Below are 16,130 nucleotides of genomic sequence, written 5' to 3'. Positions count from 1 at the left end.
CATACAATTGAGGCTCACTTATTGTTCAAAGCTTTAGTCCATTATCTTCATGAAGTTAAACATGGCAGCATGCAGGCAGACATGGTGCTAGAGAGGTAGCTGAGAGTCCTGCAACCAGATTGGTAGGCAGCACAAAGAGAGAATGATCCACAGGGCTTGGCTTGAGATTCTGAAACCTCAAAGCCCACCCACCCTCAGTAACACACTTCCTCCAACAAAGCCATACATATTCCTACCAGGCTGTGTGTCTGAATGCCACTTTGAAAGCATTCAAATATGTGAGTGTATGGGGGCTATTCTCATGTAAACCATGACACTTAGCATGATAATCTTTCAACATATCCCTTAGAATAACAACCAACTACATATCTAGTTTCTATCTCAATCTCTCCCTCCCTCACTCCCTTTTTTCCATTATATTGTGTGTAATAATCTTAGTTCTAAAATTTGCTCAGTCTGGGGCTGCCGTGTCTGGCCTCAGTGGGAGAGGATGCACCTAGACTCACAGAGACTTGATGTGCCTGGGTTGAGGGGGATACCCAAGGGGAGCCCCCATCCAATCATAGGAGAAGAAGAAGGGGAGGGGAAAGATTGCCGGAGGGGTTTACCAGGAAGAGGCAGTAAATGGGATGTGAATAAGGATAATAATAATAATTATTATTTTTTATTATTATTTTGCTTATTCTGGTCCCTCCCCATTGTCTCAGACTACTTGAAATCATACATGCAAACAAAAGCGCTCATTAAACCTGATTTTCTCTGTCTATCCTCACTCATCCACTCCACTCCTTTCTTTCAGCCTCTGGAAATGACTTGAAAGCCTCATCTACAATTATCACAAATTTTTAATAAACATTTAGCTTTACCATCACCTTTCTTATTAATTTCATCAGTATACCTTTCTTTTTCTGAAACTTACTTAATACTTAAAAATATAATAGACAAGACTGCTAAATATTCGTTTACACACTTTTCAAGGGCCTGTAATGCATTAAGATCAGAAAGTCCAATGTCCTAAGACATTACCTATCCATTATATTTTAATGTAATGTATTAAGTCATTTTTTCTATATATGTTTAAGTACCTACATTGAAGTAAACTACAAGGTTGGAAGCACTGCAAAACTCCAATTTAAATCTTGCCTGGGAGATGATGTGTATTTACTCAAGTATTCAATTTAAGAGGGACACATACACTTAGCATCGATCACCTGTGCCTCCAGCTAACAGGATCTATCACCTATCTAAGTGCACATAATGCAGAATCAGAAAATTTCTCCATTTGCTCAGAAATAATTCATACAGAGGAATCAAGAGTGGGGCTTAAATCACTAGTTTCCAGGTCATACTTCAGCAATCTGATTTCTCTGGCAGGAAATAGATGTTAGGATTTGAAAAGGTTCTCATATGATTTTGATACTAACCAGAGTTGGTGTCATGCTTTCAGTACAGGAAAATCTTAGTGTTAAGCACTCTGAGCTTTAAGCTTTCTGAGCACAGAGCTGAAATGTAGAGGTGTGTTTGTAACAACCTCTCGGTTCCCTGTTTTGGAAAAGTTTTATTACGTGTGGCTCTTATATACACACCCATACTCCTGTGGCATGCTGGGTATATATTCAACTCTTACCATTTCTGTGCCCTGCAGACAAACAGTCCTTAGAAAGACGACTGGATACTACCTTAATGTTTCAACAATTTACCGGAGAGGACTTGAGCTTATTGGTTAATAGGTAAGAAATGAAGACTACAGGCTGTTGTTAACGGTCACTGCGGTAGGGAAAGTCATTTTATTTAATGCTGTGGCCATTAGTATGTTGCCTATGTTTCTGTAAATACCCCCTAACTCCTTCTCCTCTAAGCAACTACAACTGAACTGACTGGCTCACCAAACAGAAAATACAAAAAGAAAAGCTTCAAGCAGGAGAACAATTCCCAGGATATAGGTAAAGTTGACAAACCAGGACTTAACAATCTACTGTGACATTTAACTTTTTCTGTCTTCTTTCTTTTTTTTTCCTTGTGTGTGTGTGTGTGTGTGTGTGTGTGTGTGTGTGTGTGTGTGTAAGCACCCATGTACCAGGGCAGCAGGATGTGCTTGTGGTCATCAACAGACAACTTATAAGAGTTGGTGCTCTCCTTCTACCATGAGGGTCCCAGGCCTGGTGGCAAGAGCTTTTACCTGCTGAATCATCTCACTCAATAGCCACTTAATTTTTTAAAACCCCTTTGACCTCTTTGACCTCTTTGAGTAAAAGCAATCACCTAGAGGCAAACCCAGTCATTGTCTGTATTTTAACACTGGAGATACTGATCCTGAACACACATGATTCACTTTTTCATTATCTAGCTATTTGTAATATTAGAATTTAAAATTTCAACTAAGCTTCTAATATCTACTGATTTCCCAGGAAAGCCTCTATGTACGTTTAAATGAGGAAGAGAGTGAGCCAAATGCACATATATTTGAATGTACCTGTTAGCTCAACTATTTGAAACAGATCAGGTATGGCATTGTTGGAAGCAGTGTGTCATTAGAAGTGGGAGTTGAGGTTTCAAAGGGTGATACCATTCCTAGCATCTTTCAAAGCTTCAGGCTTGTAGAATGAGATGTGAGCTTTCAGTTACTCACCTATCATCAGGTCTGCCTGCCTGCTGCCATTCTCCCCACCACGATGACCATGGACTAACCCTCTGGAACCATGAGCCCCAAATTAAACACTTTTGTAAGACTTCTTAGTCGTGATGTTTTGTCACAGTGATTGTAAGTTAACCAAGGACAGCTTTGTCCTCATCATCACTTACTGTGTGTCTAGGCATTACCTGCCAGGATGGACAGACAGTGTAGCAAGCATTGTCACTATCTGAATGAAGCTAAAACCCAGCCTTGGAAACATATGCACTTACTCAAGTATTTTATTTAAGATAAAACAGGCAGTCCTTTGAGAGAAACACACACTTGGATATTTTATCTTCATCCAAGTTTAAGTCAACAGAGTTCCAAGTTTTGAATTCAAGGATATAAATATTGAAAATATGTTTTTACTACATCCTTCTCACATAAACATTATCACAGCCTCATCCAAAGAATCCTAGATTATAATTTAAAAGAATGAATATTCTGTAGAAGATTCTATGGCTAAATGATTGTTCCCATGCATTCTGAACACTTTAATATCAGGCATGCAGCCTAGATTTAAGGAGATAATAAGTTTTCAAATGATAATAAATAAATTAAAACAACACTCAATTATCATAGTGAGATGCAGTGACAGCATACTATAAATACATGACTTTTTATATGACCTTACCAGATTAGATAATTAAAACCACAAACATCCAGAAGCTATAAATGAAGAAAATCAAATGACTATCAGAAATCACAAAATAGATACTTAAAACCCTCAGCATCTTTCTATGCTGGAGAAAAGTGACAAGGTTTGAAGATTTTATTTGAAAATGCTCAAACAAGGATGAGGAATGGGGCTCAGAAGTAAATAGTTGCCTGGTGTAGGCAAAAGCTTGGAATCTGTCTTGACATTGGAAAAAAATGATAGAAAGTGAGAAAGAAGGGGGAGAATGAAGGAGGGAGGTAAAGGGGAAGAAATACCATGAGTGATAGAAAGAAAAGGAAGAGAAGGAGGAAAAGCAAGAGGAACATTTTCTGTGCAATATTAAAGTTGTTAAATCTGTTCACACCTAGAAAAGTAAATAAGGCATGAATGGACAGTGAAGAAAACACTCAAAAAATTATTACCACCAATTGTAAATGGTCACATATTGTTTTTTATCTTCTATGTTAATAGAGACATATATTTCTATGATGGAAGGGATGGTACTGTATGATATGTAACTATGTACCTCTGCCCCCCACCATACCGCCTTCTCACAGACTCCTTTCTTCTTATCATTCTGAAAATCAGCTTAGTCACTGATTGTATAAAAAAAGTCACAAATAAAGAGTCAATACGAAAACTGACTGAAGCCAGATTGGCCACAGAGATCACACAGAAGAAAGAATTAGTTGTCACTAGGGAAGGGGAGAAAGGAGATGGGAAGATCGGCAGGCCCAGTAGTGGAACTGGAGATTTAGGACTTTACTGCCTGGGAAGAGTCACAACTCTGACAGCTGATAAGCATCTGAAGCATAAGGTGATAACCAAAAGCAAGGGTACTAAGAGGGGAGTTTTCCACCAGTTTTTCAGTAATTTGATTATTACTTTCCATGCAACATTCATGTGTTTGCATATGACACTGTTCATCAAAAAGAGTGCATGGCCACAGGGCTTCAGACAAGTTACACATAAGCATCAATTCTGTAACAGGAAATTCTTCTTCAATTATTCTCAAAAGAACAACTACTGTAAGCTATCCTAAATTAGAATCTTTTATTTTCATACGAGAGAAATCTAATCAATTGCTTATTCTTTTGGAGCTATGATAGACCATAATTGTAAGCCTCATGAAAACTAAACATCAAGTTTGAAAGACTGTTCCTAACTTAGACAGATACAAAAATGGAGGAAAATCTAGGGGAAATTAAACAGAGAAGCTTAAACAATGGAAAATAATTATCAAAGGGGATGCATAAAGAGAAAGAGACCAACCAAAACTCTCACCAATGTAAATATGTTCAGTATTTTGAGAACATTAAGGGCTCCACAGGTGTAATCATTTGTCAACCTGAGCACGCCTCATCATTTTCACATGTGCCTATTAGTATATATAAGAAAACAACAACAAGAAGTAATTATCTAGGGCACAGATGGATGCAGGCATGCAGGTGTCTACCTTCAGGAAAAACATCAACCTTCAGGTGCATTTCAGATTTTAGAGGTATCTGTGCTACCAGGACATGTACACACTCTTCCTCTGTTCACACAAGGTAGACTATGGAGCAGTAAACATGTCCAGTTGAAGAAACAATTTGAGTCAGTGCCATGTAAGTCAAGTTAACTTTTAGGAGAAAGGAATTGAATAGTGGCATGAAGGATAGTCAGAGTGTGGGACCATAGCTCAGTGGTTAAAGCTCTTACAAGATTGTCAGGACTAGAATTCTGATCTCCAGAAACCCATGTAAATTTTGGATGAGTGTGGGAGCCTGTATGGAATTGCAGCCTTAGAAATTGGAGAGAAGGGTTCCACAGAGTAAGGTGATAAGCAACATTAACTATATTGCCATTTCCCCAGTTTGACTGAAAGATAGTCTCAATGAATAAATTGTAAAATCAATGTAGAACAAGTCCCCAAATCAATCTCATGTCCCCCACACACAGACAGCAAGTGTATATGTGCTCACACACATGCAAAACTAAGTACACACATGTGTAGATCATACACACCAGAAATGAAGAAAATAAGTGTGTTTGCATGAAAGAAAGGGAGGCTTTTAAGACACTAAACATTCATCTATGAACTGGAAAAGACAGTATGATTAAATAAAGAGTAAAGATATAGCATGAATTCATTCAACAATTATTTAATAAATCATTCCTCTAGGCATTAAATGTCAATGTTCAGAAAATCGTTTGGTCTATGCTTTTATTTCCATTTTCACACAGTTCAGGACACTTTGCCTAAGGTGTTGCCTCCAGAAAGTTGAGTCTTTTCACATCCGTTAACTCAGTTAAGACAATCCTTATAGAGCACCAAATGTATGCAGTGTCTTTCTGATTTTCTTTTCCCATGGGATTTTAAGTTGATAATTAAATTAAATTGTCAAATTGATAACTAAAACTAAACATCATAAATAAGTATGTTTATTTAATTTTGTATATTATTACGGTAATTTTATTCACAGGAACAAATAGTGAAATCCACTCAAAAATCTGTGGATATGTATGTATGTATGTATGTATGTATATTTGTGATTTATGTGATATATATATATATATGACTATTATTTAGTCATAAAACTAAAATACAATGTGTATGTTCATTGAAGACATTGTATTTAATGATATATACCAGAAATTTGCAGAAAAAGACATACTTCAGGGTCCCAATTCTAAGAAATATGAACAGTTGTCAAATAGATAAAAAGGGAAACAGTGACTTTTGGGAAGGAATTACATGGATAGTTGAATAAGTGCATATGTACTTTTATAGGAAGAAAAATATCTAGTGATAAGCCTCTCAAAGATGTGCACAGCCATACCAACACTAACTGTAAATCAACCTTAAAAGCAGTTCAGATGTTATTTTTATGTTGTATATATTTTATTGAAAATTAAAATGTTCAAAATTGCAAATACACAGTATGCTAACTAGCCAGATGTGTAAGAAAAGCTGTGGATAGAAAAGAAAATTCGACAATCATGGAGACATTTGTTCTTTATGGTTTTACATACTTTTCCCCCATCCACTTTAAAATCCTGGGTACTCTACCATTTTATAAGGATGGAATCTTCCATATCCATCCCAATGCATGAGTTTGACAGATGAATGTGTTTCTATCTACTAAGAGCAAGCAACAGGAAGATTTCTAAGTAATAGCAAAAGTGGGGTGTTTGAAGCCATGCCCACACTTCAACAGCAAAATTACTTGTGCAAATAACCCCAGCAAAGAGTGAAAACATTAAGTGCAGAGAGCAGACAAGACAAATAGTCCTTTGATTCTAAAAAACAATGTCTTGTTGACAAACAAGGACAGTGTTATTCTACCTACCTTGCTTCCGCACATCCTCTACAGCAGCCACCAACTCTTCTTTGAGGTCTTGGCTCTCCTTAGCGATCTGTTCACCCTTTTCCAGGAAGTTTTGAGTAGCTTGTTCTACAGATGCTGCCAGCACATGGGCTTTCTTTGATCTTCCTTTCTTTTTACCAGATGGACCTTTGTTGCTTGTGTTGACAAGTGTTGTCACCTGAAACAGCAAAGAAAATCTATAAATCCTTTCTGTAAGACTTTCTAGAAATGCGTTGTTGCCTCATAATTTCTAACTATCCATTAAGGGCAGGAAAATGTGTCAGACACTCTAGAGCTATGGTTATAGCCACTCATGTGCTACCCAATCTGAGTGATGGAACCAAACATAGGACCTCTGCAAGAACAAGTGGTCTTAACTGCTAAGCCATAGATACAGCCCTAACTCCTTCCTAAATAATATAACATGAGCATATATCTCAGTTGCAAATTTCTTTTGTCACTATATAAAGAACTACTTAATTTGTTAATAAAGCTTTTAATATCTTTCAAATAACTTGTTAACTGCTATAGACACCAGATCCTTTATTTACCAGAGAGGAATCTGGAGGGCAAGATGTCCTATGATGTATCAATAACTGTAGCTTTTCTTGTTTGCTATTGAACAAAGATATTATCACCTTCAAAAGGTAGTTTTGTGGCCAGCTTACATTTACATATATCATGTTGATACCATAAACATACTTTAAGTTATTAAGAAAGTCAATACAAAGAAAACTTCTATCAAATGGAATGGTATAGTTCTAAGTTTACTCCACATCATAGAGCAGGCAGAACCAATTGTCAATGTCATGATTAGTGCTCAGGCTTTTTACAGCCATAGGTTACATGTAAGGAAACAATGCTTTAAATCAACATGTACTTTGATGGTCAGTATAATTAGGACAAGCACTTCAGAAGTGGTTAATAGAGTATTGGGAGCTATCCTTTTCAGATCTCTTTTGGTTAAATAGACACAAAGCAATCTCCAGAAGAAAGGAGTACTTGTTACAGGGGCTGCTTTTCTGAGGTGAGGAAGTATTTTCTGTAATGGGGACATAATCAACACAGCACATTGTTTCTCATGCAGGAAGATCAAGGCTCTAGAACAGTCCAACAGTCCCAGTTCTCAACCTTGGGACAACCTACACACAACCACAACAACCACGTGAAAAGCCACATGAAATATGCACCTTTCACCAGAGTTAAATATTAACTATTTTCATTTAGTTGCTATGCATTCACATCATATGTGTAATTCAATGAAGATTTGTGATCTATGTTATTTCAAATTAGAAAAGAATAGAATGGGGAAGGAAATAATAATTTTAAGTAGTCTGACAGTTTTTTACAAACTCGGAGTTGATCAAAAAGCATGCAAAATGGCTGGTTGTCTACATCACAGTTTCATGTTTATCTTTTATAAAGGTAAACAAATGTCAACTCTTCTGCTATCTCACTGTATTACTATATTAGGCATACTTTAGATGATGCTCATAATAGCAAGGCTGTCTTTCCTTTCAGGATACTTTCATGAATACCTTCACAAATACACCTTAATGAAGAAGAAGTCCAGGTTAGAATATGTAGCTTCAGACAAAACAAGACAGCTTGAAATTGAAGAAGCAAGTGTATACTGCATACATAATCCTGACCAAAGAGCAGTGAACTAATGCTTGCATGTTAGGGTTCAGCTCTCTTTCTTCACAACCCAGGATCACCTGATAAAGTTTGGTGCTACCAGAACTGAATGTGTCTTCCCTCGAATCAAGATACCCCAATCCAGCAGATATACCCAGAAGACAACATAAGTTAAATAATCCACAATTGAGACTATATTCCCTGTACATTCTAAGTTTTATGAGCCATCATAAAGGCAGAATAAATATTTGTTTGTATGGACAAAAGTACAGATGGAACATAATCTGGAAGCTGCTCAGAAAAAAAAAACTGTTATTATTTCTAAGCAAAACAATTTAATTTTCTTTTTCTAAAAGCTCTTATTTGCTCACTAGTAAATGGGAAGTAAGTGAATAAAGAGATAAAATAGCAAGTGATATGTATGCATAAAAGCATATATGTCTTCCTCAGTTAATAACAAAAAAACCCAACTACCCACATTTTAATTGTTATCTGTTGTTGTCTCTTTTCTCTTTTTGGGGGGTGGGGGTAAAATAAATAAATTAGGCAAACCACATAAAGAAGTGATATAAACTAGTAGAAAAGTAGACATAAAATCATCTCTTTAATTTGAAGGTAAGTTCCTATTGCTGGAGGTACTTGAAACACACTTCAGACATAGGAGTTGGAGGAATCACGCTGCATCTGACTAGGAAGTCTCCTCATTCACTACCAGAAGGCACCAGACAAGTTGATAAGGGATAAAAGTAATCAAGAGACCTATCCTACTGCAATGTCTATGAACCACAACAATGACCAGAATGGCAAGACGTTGCTAAAGTACAATAGTGGTACTTCTGTCTTCCCGTTCAATAGGCTCACATTGTTATTATAGACTCAGACAACTACATGTTCCTGGCAAGGCCATGGAACGTAGAACAGAATATCTATTGCTTCATTTCCAAACCAATATAATCCCTAATTGCATTTTTAATATCCAAAAACAAGCATAGCTCTCACCTCTGATAAATTAAGATTTTTGCAGCAGCCACAGACCATTAAAAAAATAACTAGTTAAAATACAGAGTCTTATTGACTGCCCAGCCGCAACTGATACATCTGTAACACAATCCTTATATGTAAGGGTCAGGGAGAAATAAATACAGAACAACTATTGGGAAGACTGCAAAAGCCAGAAGACCAGAACATCAGTTGTGAGACTATATATGGGAACTACACTCATACATCCTAAACACTATGGGCACATAAAGAACATCTAAAAAATGACAATAGCAATTGACATCCTTATGTGGATGAGGCAAATGTCACAAAGATAAGGCCTAGTTCAAGACTTACAAGCAATTAATGACCTACAAGCTGAGAGAGAATCAGTTTTTCCCAAGCTGAGGCCCCTAATTGGTTATCCAATACCAAGTCATCAGTACCAAAAATAAATATATATGAACAATACCAAATCAACTCAGAAAGTTATACGTGTGTGTGTGTGTGTGTGTGTGTGTGTGTGTATTTAAAACTAATGATTAAAGAAAAATCCTGGAGACAAGTCAGGGGCTGGAAATGGTTTTAATATAGTACACATACATTCATTTTAAAAAGATTCTCAAAAATACAAAAATGTTAAAAGAATTTGAATGTCTACACAAAAAAAGGAGATTGATTTTTAATATTTGATTAAATATTATTTTTAAAAAATCTAAGAAAATATCAGTAACCTGTAAGGTATAAAATGAGTAACTAATGCATGTGATATTCTCAAGGGCCGGCAACCTCAAGTCTGTATTACCAGAGATAATTCCAATACAATATTTCTGGTGCTACATGGAGAACATAGTAGCATTAATGAAGAGCATTAAAGATAATCTGAATGATTGATTATTTGACAAACTCCTGGGAGGACTCAAGGTAGAATGGATATAACTTTCCCAGATTAGACTGTAAGTAGCATTTTCTAAATATATGATGCAAATCATTAAGATGTTCCTTAAATCATGAACCAGATTGAAGCTCTCTTCACCTAAGTTGTTTCTGTCAGGTGTTTTGCTGTAACTCTAACAAGAACACATACAGGGTCTAAAGTTAGAAAGTCAACAGAGTATAGGAAAAACAAAAGCATTTCAAAGATCTCATAACTAAGCCTTATGGCCAAACAAAGAAAAGAAAGTGACTTCTCACTTTTAAATAGCAAACAAACAAAAAACCCAAAGAAGTACTAATGAACAAGAATTAAAGAAGTGTTACAGAAAAAAAAAAACCACTGTAATCCACAAAGATACATTTAGCTCCTATCCCATAAGGAGCTTTGCCAACACTTGCACTCAGCATCCTTATAGAAAGGTAACTTCTCCGAGGGCTCAGAGAAGCAAAGATATATTCTGCTATGAAAGTGGTAACATGGAGCTATTGCAGTAGCTGTGCCCAGGGCTGGATATCCAGACTGACATGATCTTGGGTAAATGATACATTCAGCCATTCAAATCTCCAGTAACATCTTCTCATAAAGTACCCAGTGGAGAGTCCATAGTAGTGACTATACAGGTCCTACTTTAAACAGGGATTCTCAAATCAACACTCTAAATTTTCATCCTGGACAAAGTGTCCATTTCTCTTTACCAAATTCCAAATTCCAAGTGTATATGCATGTTGTGAGACTAAAAATATAAAACTTCAAGGCATATATATACATATATATATATATATATATATATATATATATATATATATATATATATTCAAATTCTGACTGCTGCTACATAAGAAATATCCTGGTATTTCTCTTAGACAGTATACAATTAGTCTTAAGTGTACATTTAACCTATGAAAAACAGTAAGACAAATCTGACTTTTCCATGTTCTCGAGTATTAACAATTTCTTTATGGTACATAGAAAATTTCTAGTGTTTAATTAGTATTTATTCATGGCATGCAAAAATTGTTTTTATTGTGATGGTTTTTTGTAAAGCACATTTTGAAATGTGCTTATTGATTTTGTGTGTGCCTCTATTATTAACCTAACAACGCTACCACCAAGAAAGTTAGGGATCTCAATATGGACACTGAGCAGTTACTATTGAAGTTGGCTTCTCATTACACAACGAAATTCTATGTTATTGCTAAAATACTTATACTTCTTTAAAACAGCTTCAAATTTATCTTCTGGCCACTAAATTTGTTATAATTATGATTTATTTTTGTACTGACTTGAAAAATATTAAAAGTCTATGAACCATACATTTTAGTCTGTTTCTCCCATGCTATAGACCCTTGCAGATCATCAGACTAAATATAAAAACTATACCATTATGGTAACTGTGATCTTATCCAAACACATAGAAACAAGTTTTTTTTTCTCTTGTTTCTCTTTTTCTTTTTTGTTTTTGCAAAATGCCCTAAAAATTTGAGTAACTTCATTGAGCTGTAATGTCACTATAGCATCACCTGTAGGGAGCATCATTCATTCAGATTAATTCGAATCTGAGGGACTTTGTGCCATACACCCTTAGTGCTGATCAGTGTCCTTCTGTGCCCTAAGGCAGCAATGTCTTTTTCAGCAATGCAGCAAATGTTTTCAACCAGGAATGCGAAGTGAGTAGGAAGGCATTTGTCTTTCTAAAACCCTTAAGTTGTTTAGTCATCAGCACCATGACAGGAAACCCATGCTGCCTAGAAAGTCCCTAAAATAATTAGGGAAAGATTCCACTCTATTCATGATTCACTGTTTTGCATTTACTAACTTTAAAGCAAAACAAAGCCAGACTGTTCAAAGGAAGACTAGAAAGAAATATGAAACCAGACTAAGTACAAAATATTTTCCAATCAGCTCTAATTAAAGGATCCAGTTAAACCAAGCTTGTCTTCTCCTAAAATTCATCACAGGCCTGGGGAGATAGCTGTGTCTCTAGAGTGCTTACAGGCCAAGCCGAAGGACCTGAGTTTCATCCTTAGATTCCACACAAAAGCAAGCCACAGAGACAAGCACCAGTAACCGAAACACCAGAGAGGAGATAAGGAGTTATTGGGCCTTCAACCAGCCAGTCTAACTAAATATGGGAATTTGTCAGCCTCCCCAGGCAGGAGTTGACATGGTTAATTAACAGACAATAGACAGTGCGATGTGTAGGTTTCTCCACTTACATTATTGTTATCATCTTCCTGACAATCTTGAACATTAGCTAGTAAAGTAAAGGAAGTAAAAAGTAAAGGGAGATTCAGTTCTTAAGTTTTTCCTTGGAGGAGTATAAACCATGGATGAGAAATAAACATGTGGATATTTTCCAATAAGAAGAGAATTTCTACTCTGCTATGCATGTGTGATTTTAATGAGCAACCTGGCACTGTAGCTAATATTGACTGTATTGGTGTATTATTTGTAGTCATTAAATAACATCTTGAAATTTTTAAATCATTTTTATTAAACATCTATGCATTGTATACAAGGTAAATAATGTTATTAGTAAAGAAATGAAAGAAATGGATGGCTGATAATTAATATATCACATTTTATATATATGCAAATAGATACAGAAACAAAGGATCTGCTTATTTTATAACATGCACTTTATATATACACATGTATATCTAATGTTCAATGCATTTTATTTTAATGTTTTAGGATTACTATTTAAATTTTATATTTTACCATTGAGTAAATTAATGCTTTAGGTTTGCTGGTAGTATTTCCTTTATTCCACTTGGTCAAGACTGTTCACATATGGTAAAAGAAAACCATTTTTATTATATTTCAATGACCTATGTATAACTTGATAGCTATCAAGCAATGTTTCAAAGAGCAGAATTCATTTTCACATCTCCAGCGTAGAGACACTAGTCACGAATTTGAAGGCAGTCAAGTCAGTTGTTTTCTCCAGGCGAAGGTCTGATTATTGAATGGAAGAAATGTCAATTACAGAGTTTCCAGAAAGTAGGTTTGTGTGACTGCTGGTCTTGAGGAGGGCTACAGTTCAGTTCTTAGACCCACATGGCTCTTCCCAACTGCCTGTAACTCCAACTACAAGGACTCCACAGCCCTATTTTGCATTTTGAGTACTTTCTCCACATGAAATACATTGACACACATACATAGAAATAATTGGACTTTGTTTGTTTGGAGAGATGGCTGAGCAAATACGCACATTCTGTCCTTACTTGGACCAGACTTCGGATTCCAGCACCCACACAATTATAACTTCATGCAACTCAAGTTCTAGAGAATCCAATGTCCGCTTCTGTTCTTTACAGTAACTGTACACACTGCAAGTATATTATATTTTAGTGTTTTTATCATTATTGTGTGTTTTTGAGGAATCACCTCCAACAGAGCAGATTAACCCAGTTAAGAACATGCAGAAAAATACAAATATAAAACCAAAATTTAAAAAAATATTTAAAAAGTCAATCAAGAATCCAGTTAATGTTTATTATCATTTGTATTTTAAGTATGTCTCAGCCTTCCATAGTTTCCAGGCCTGATCTCCAGGATGAATTTATAGGAAAATATCACAGTCATTAAGAGGTAATGCCTAGTGAGATGTCATTAGGTCTATAGGGGTGTGACGTTGGATGGGTCAGTAATATTCCTGCACCCTCATTTTCCTCACTATTCCTTATTCTCTCCGGCACATGACTCTGCTCAACTAGACATGCTCTAATCCATGCAGCATAGCACTGGCAGCAACTGATCACAAACAGAAGTGGAAACCCATGAGTCTCACTGAAGCATCTTTGTTTAGAGGTTTCGTTGGTTTATATACTCACTATAACAGAAGACTCATTATTTTGTAAATGGTGTCATTAGCATCAGTATTGTTCAATGAATTTATAAAGTTGGCTAGACAGCATCATGTAAAGTTATATGCTCTTACTTGTTTATTATCTTTCTGTGTTTTTATTATTCTTTGTTTTGAGATGCTGTCTCCTATAGTGTAGGCTGGCCTCAAGCTTTATATGCATACGAAACATGCTCTCACACTCCTGACCCTCTAGTCATCCCCTTGCAGTAAGTGATGGGATTACAGGTATGTATCCACACACATGGATAAAACGGAAATATCCAATATAAAAATAAACATTTCTTAATAAGTTAAAACATTTTACTCTTTCCTCTGAGATGACTGTGATTTCATCTAACTACATACACTTTATATGAATATTTGTTTTTATAGTTGAAGAGATACACTACACATTTGAATGAGATAAAACAAATACACTGGATAACTAGGTTTTTTTTTCCACTTTGTTAGTTTGAGACAAAGAAATTATACTGGCAAATACTGCAAAATATCCTGATATAAGGATATCTTCCTTACCAATCCTGATGTGCCTCAATACAAGTTAGATTTGCCACTTACTAGATACTTGGCAATGCTGTCAATCATACATTTGTTATTTATGAACATTCCAAAGAGGGAGTACGAAGGCTATAAAAGCTACAAGAGAGGAAAAGGGCTCCGAAAGGCCATCTTCCTAACAAGACAGCTATTATAATCACCAGCTTTCAAATACTACAGATTATGGCACTGGTCCTGCCCCAGAATGAGCCCAGTAACACCAAGACAAGGATGAAGAAGGAACTCAGGGGCCTTGCTTCTCAGTGTTGAACTATTTCCTATGGATAGATTCAACGAAAGGGGTGTTGGCTTTAGCTATGTTCACAAAGATTACTCTAACTACACCAAATGTGTCGCATAACAAAATATCCTGAATTTGGGGAATGATCAGTTAGGGAAGATGAGGTTGGGAATTGATAGCAGTGGAAGGAGGTAAGAGAGGACGGGTGGAGAGAAAAAAATAGATTATATTATACATGTATGCGAAAGTATCAAAGAACTAAATTAATAAAAACGAAAATACTTCATATAACAATATTTTAAATCAGTCTAATGTAATGTTTTCTGTTGAAAAGACTTTCAAACTATTCCTTTCCTTTAAACTAAAATGAGAAACCAAACTCCATAACTGACCAAAAGAATGTGTCAGAAAGGAGTTGGAGGTTGTTCAGAAACTCTCTTGTCTCCTACACCTGCTGTGCAGAACACTAAACACTAATTTCAATATAGAGTAAAGTAAACTAGAAGAATCATAAAAGAAATTATGTAGGAATGTATTGAACATGTCAGCACAAGGTGATGAGAAAGATCAAGGCTCCCAGAGATGGGAACACAAAGGAGCAGGTCTAAATCCTCACCAAAGCCGTAGTAGCAGTGTGGGTGAAGGACATGCTTGCTTACTTGCCCTGTCTACTGTTATGTAATTTGCAAGCCAGCATTCATGCCTATTACATTCATCAAGTGGGGGCAACTTCCAAAAACAACAAAACTCCCAAACAAAAAATCCTTGTAGTGATTAGTGAAATAAAACTATTCTAATGTGCTATACCATGCTCATTATAATAATATTATAATCCAATATCTTAAATATATTAAGGAATATATGTTTGTGCAAGGCAGCACAAACATAAATATCATTTTGACATGGAGCTGGAGACATGGCTCACTGTTTAAGAACACTTGCTGATAACAAGTAGGACCCAAGTTTGACTCCTACCATCCACACAGCGTTGCGCACAGCTGGTTTTGACTACAGTGTCAGTGGAAATAACATGCCCGTCTGGTCTCAGTGTGTAACTGCCCTCATACATGTGATTTAAAGTAAGCAAAAGCATCATCTTCACAGATAAAAGTAATACGCACATTTTCTCACTTCAATAAAGACACTAAGCTCTGTTTGTGCATGTTCTCTCCTCCTCTCTCCTCTCTCCCCTCTCCCCTCTCCCCTCTCCCCTCTCCCCTCTCCCCTCTCCCCTCTCCCCTTCCCC

General features: G+C 36.1%; 1 protein-coding gene across 7 annotated transcripts in view; it reads right to left on the bottom strand.

The window, feature by feature from the left end:
• Ctnna2 (catenin alpha 2) overlaps window positions 1-16,130 on the bottom strand; it is a 1,083,974-nt gene that overhangs the window by 859,186 nt on the left and 208,658 nt on the right. For all 7 annotated transcript variants that reach the window (XM_028762290.1, XM_028762294.1, XM_028762295.1 and 4 more), the window contains one exon: window positions 6,665-6,860. In XM_028762290.1, coding sequence (XP_028618123.1) covers window positions 6,665-6,860 — 196 coding nt within the window. The remainder of the gene's footprint in view (window positions 1-6,664; window positions 6,861-16,130) is intronic.

The sequence above is a fragment of the Grammomys surdaster genome, unplaced genomic scaffold (genome assembly GCF_004785775.1).
Source record: "Grammomys surdaster isolate TR1022 unplaced genomic scaffold, NIH_TR_1.0 133, whole genome shotgun sequence".
Classification (NCBI taxonomy): Eukaryota; Metazoa; Chordata; class Mammalia; order Rodentia; family Muridae; genus Grammomys; species Grammomys surdaster.
The sequence above is the reverse complement of the archived record's forward strand: the minus strand, read 5'-3'. Positions and strand labels throughout refer to the sequence as shown.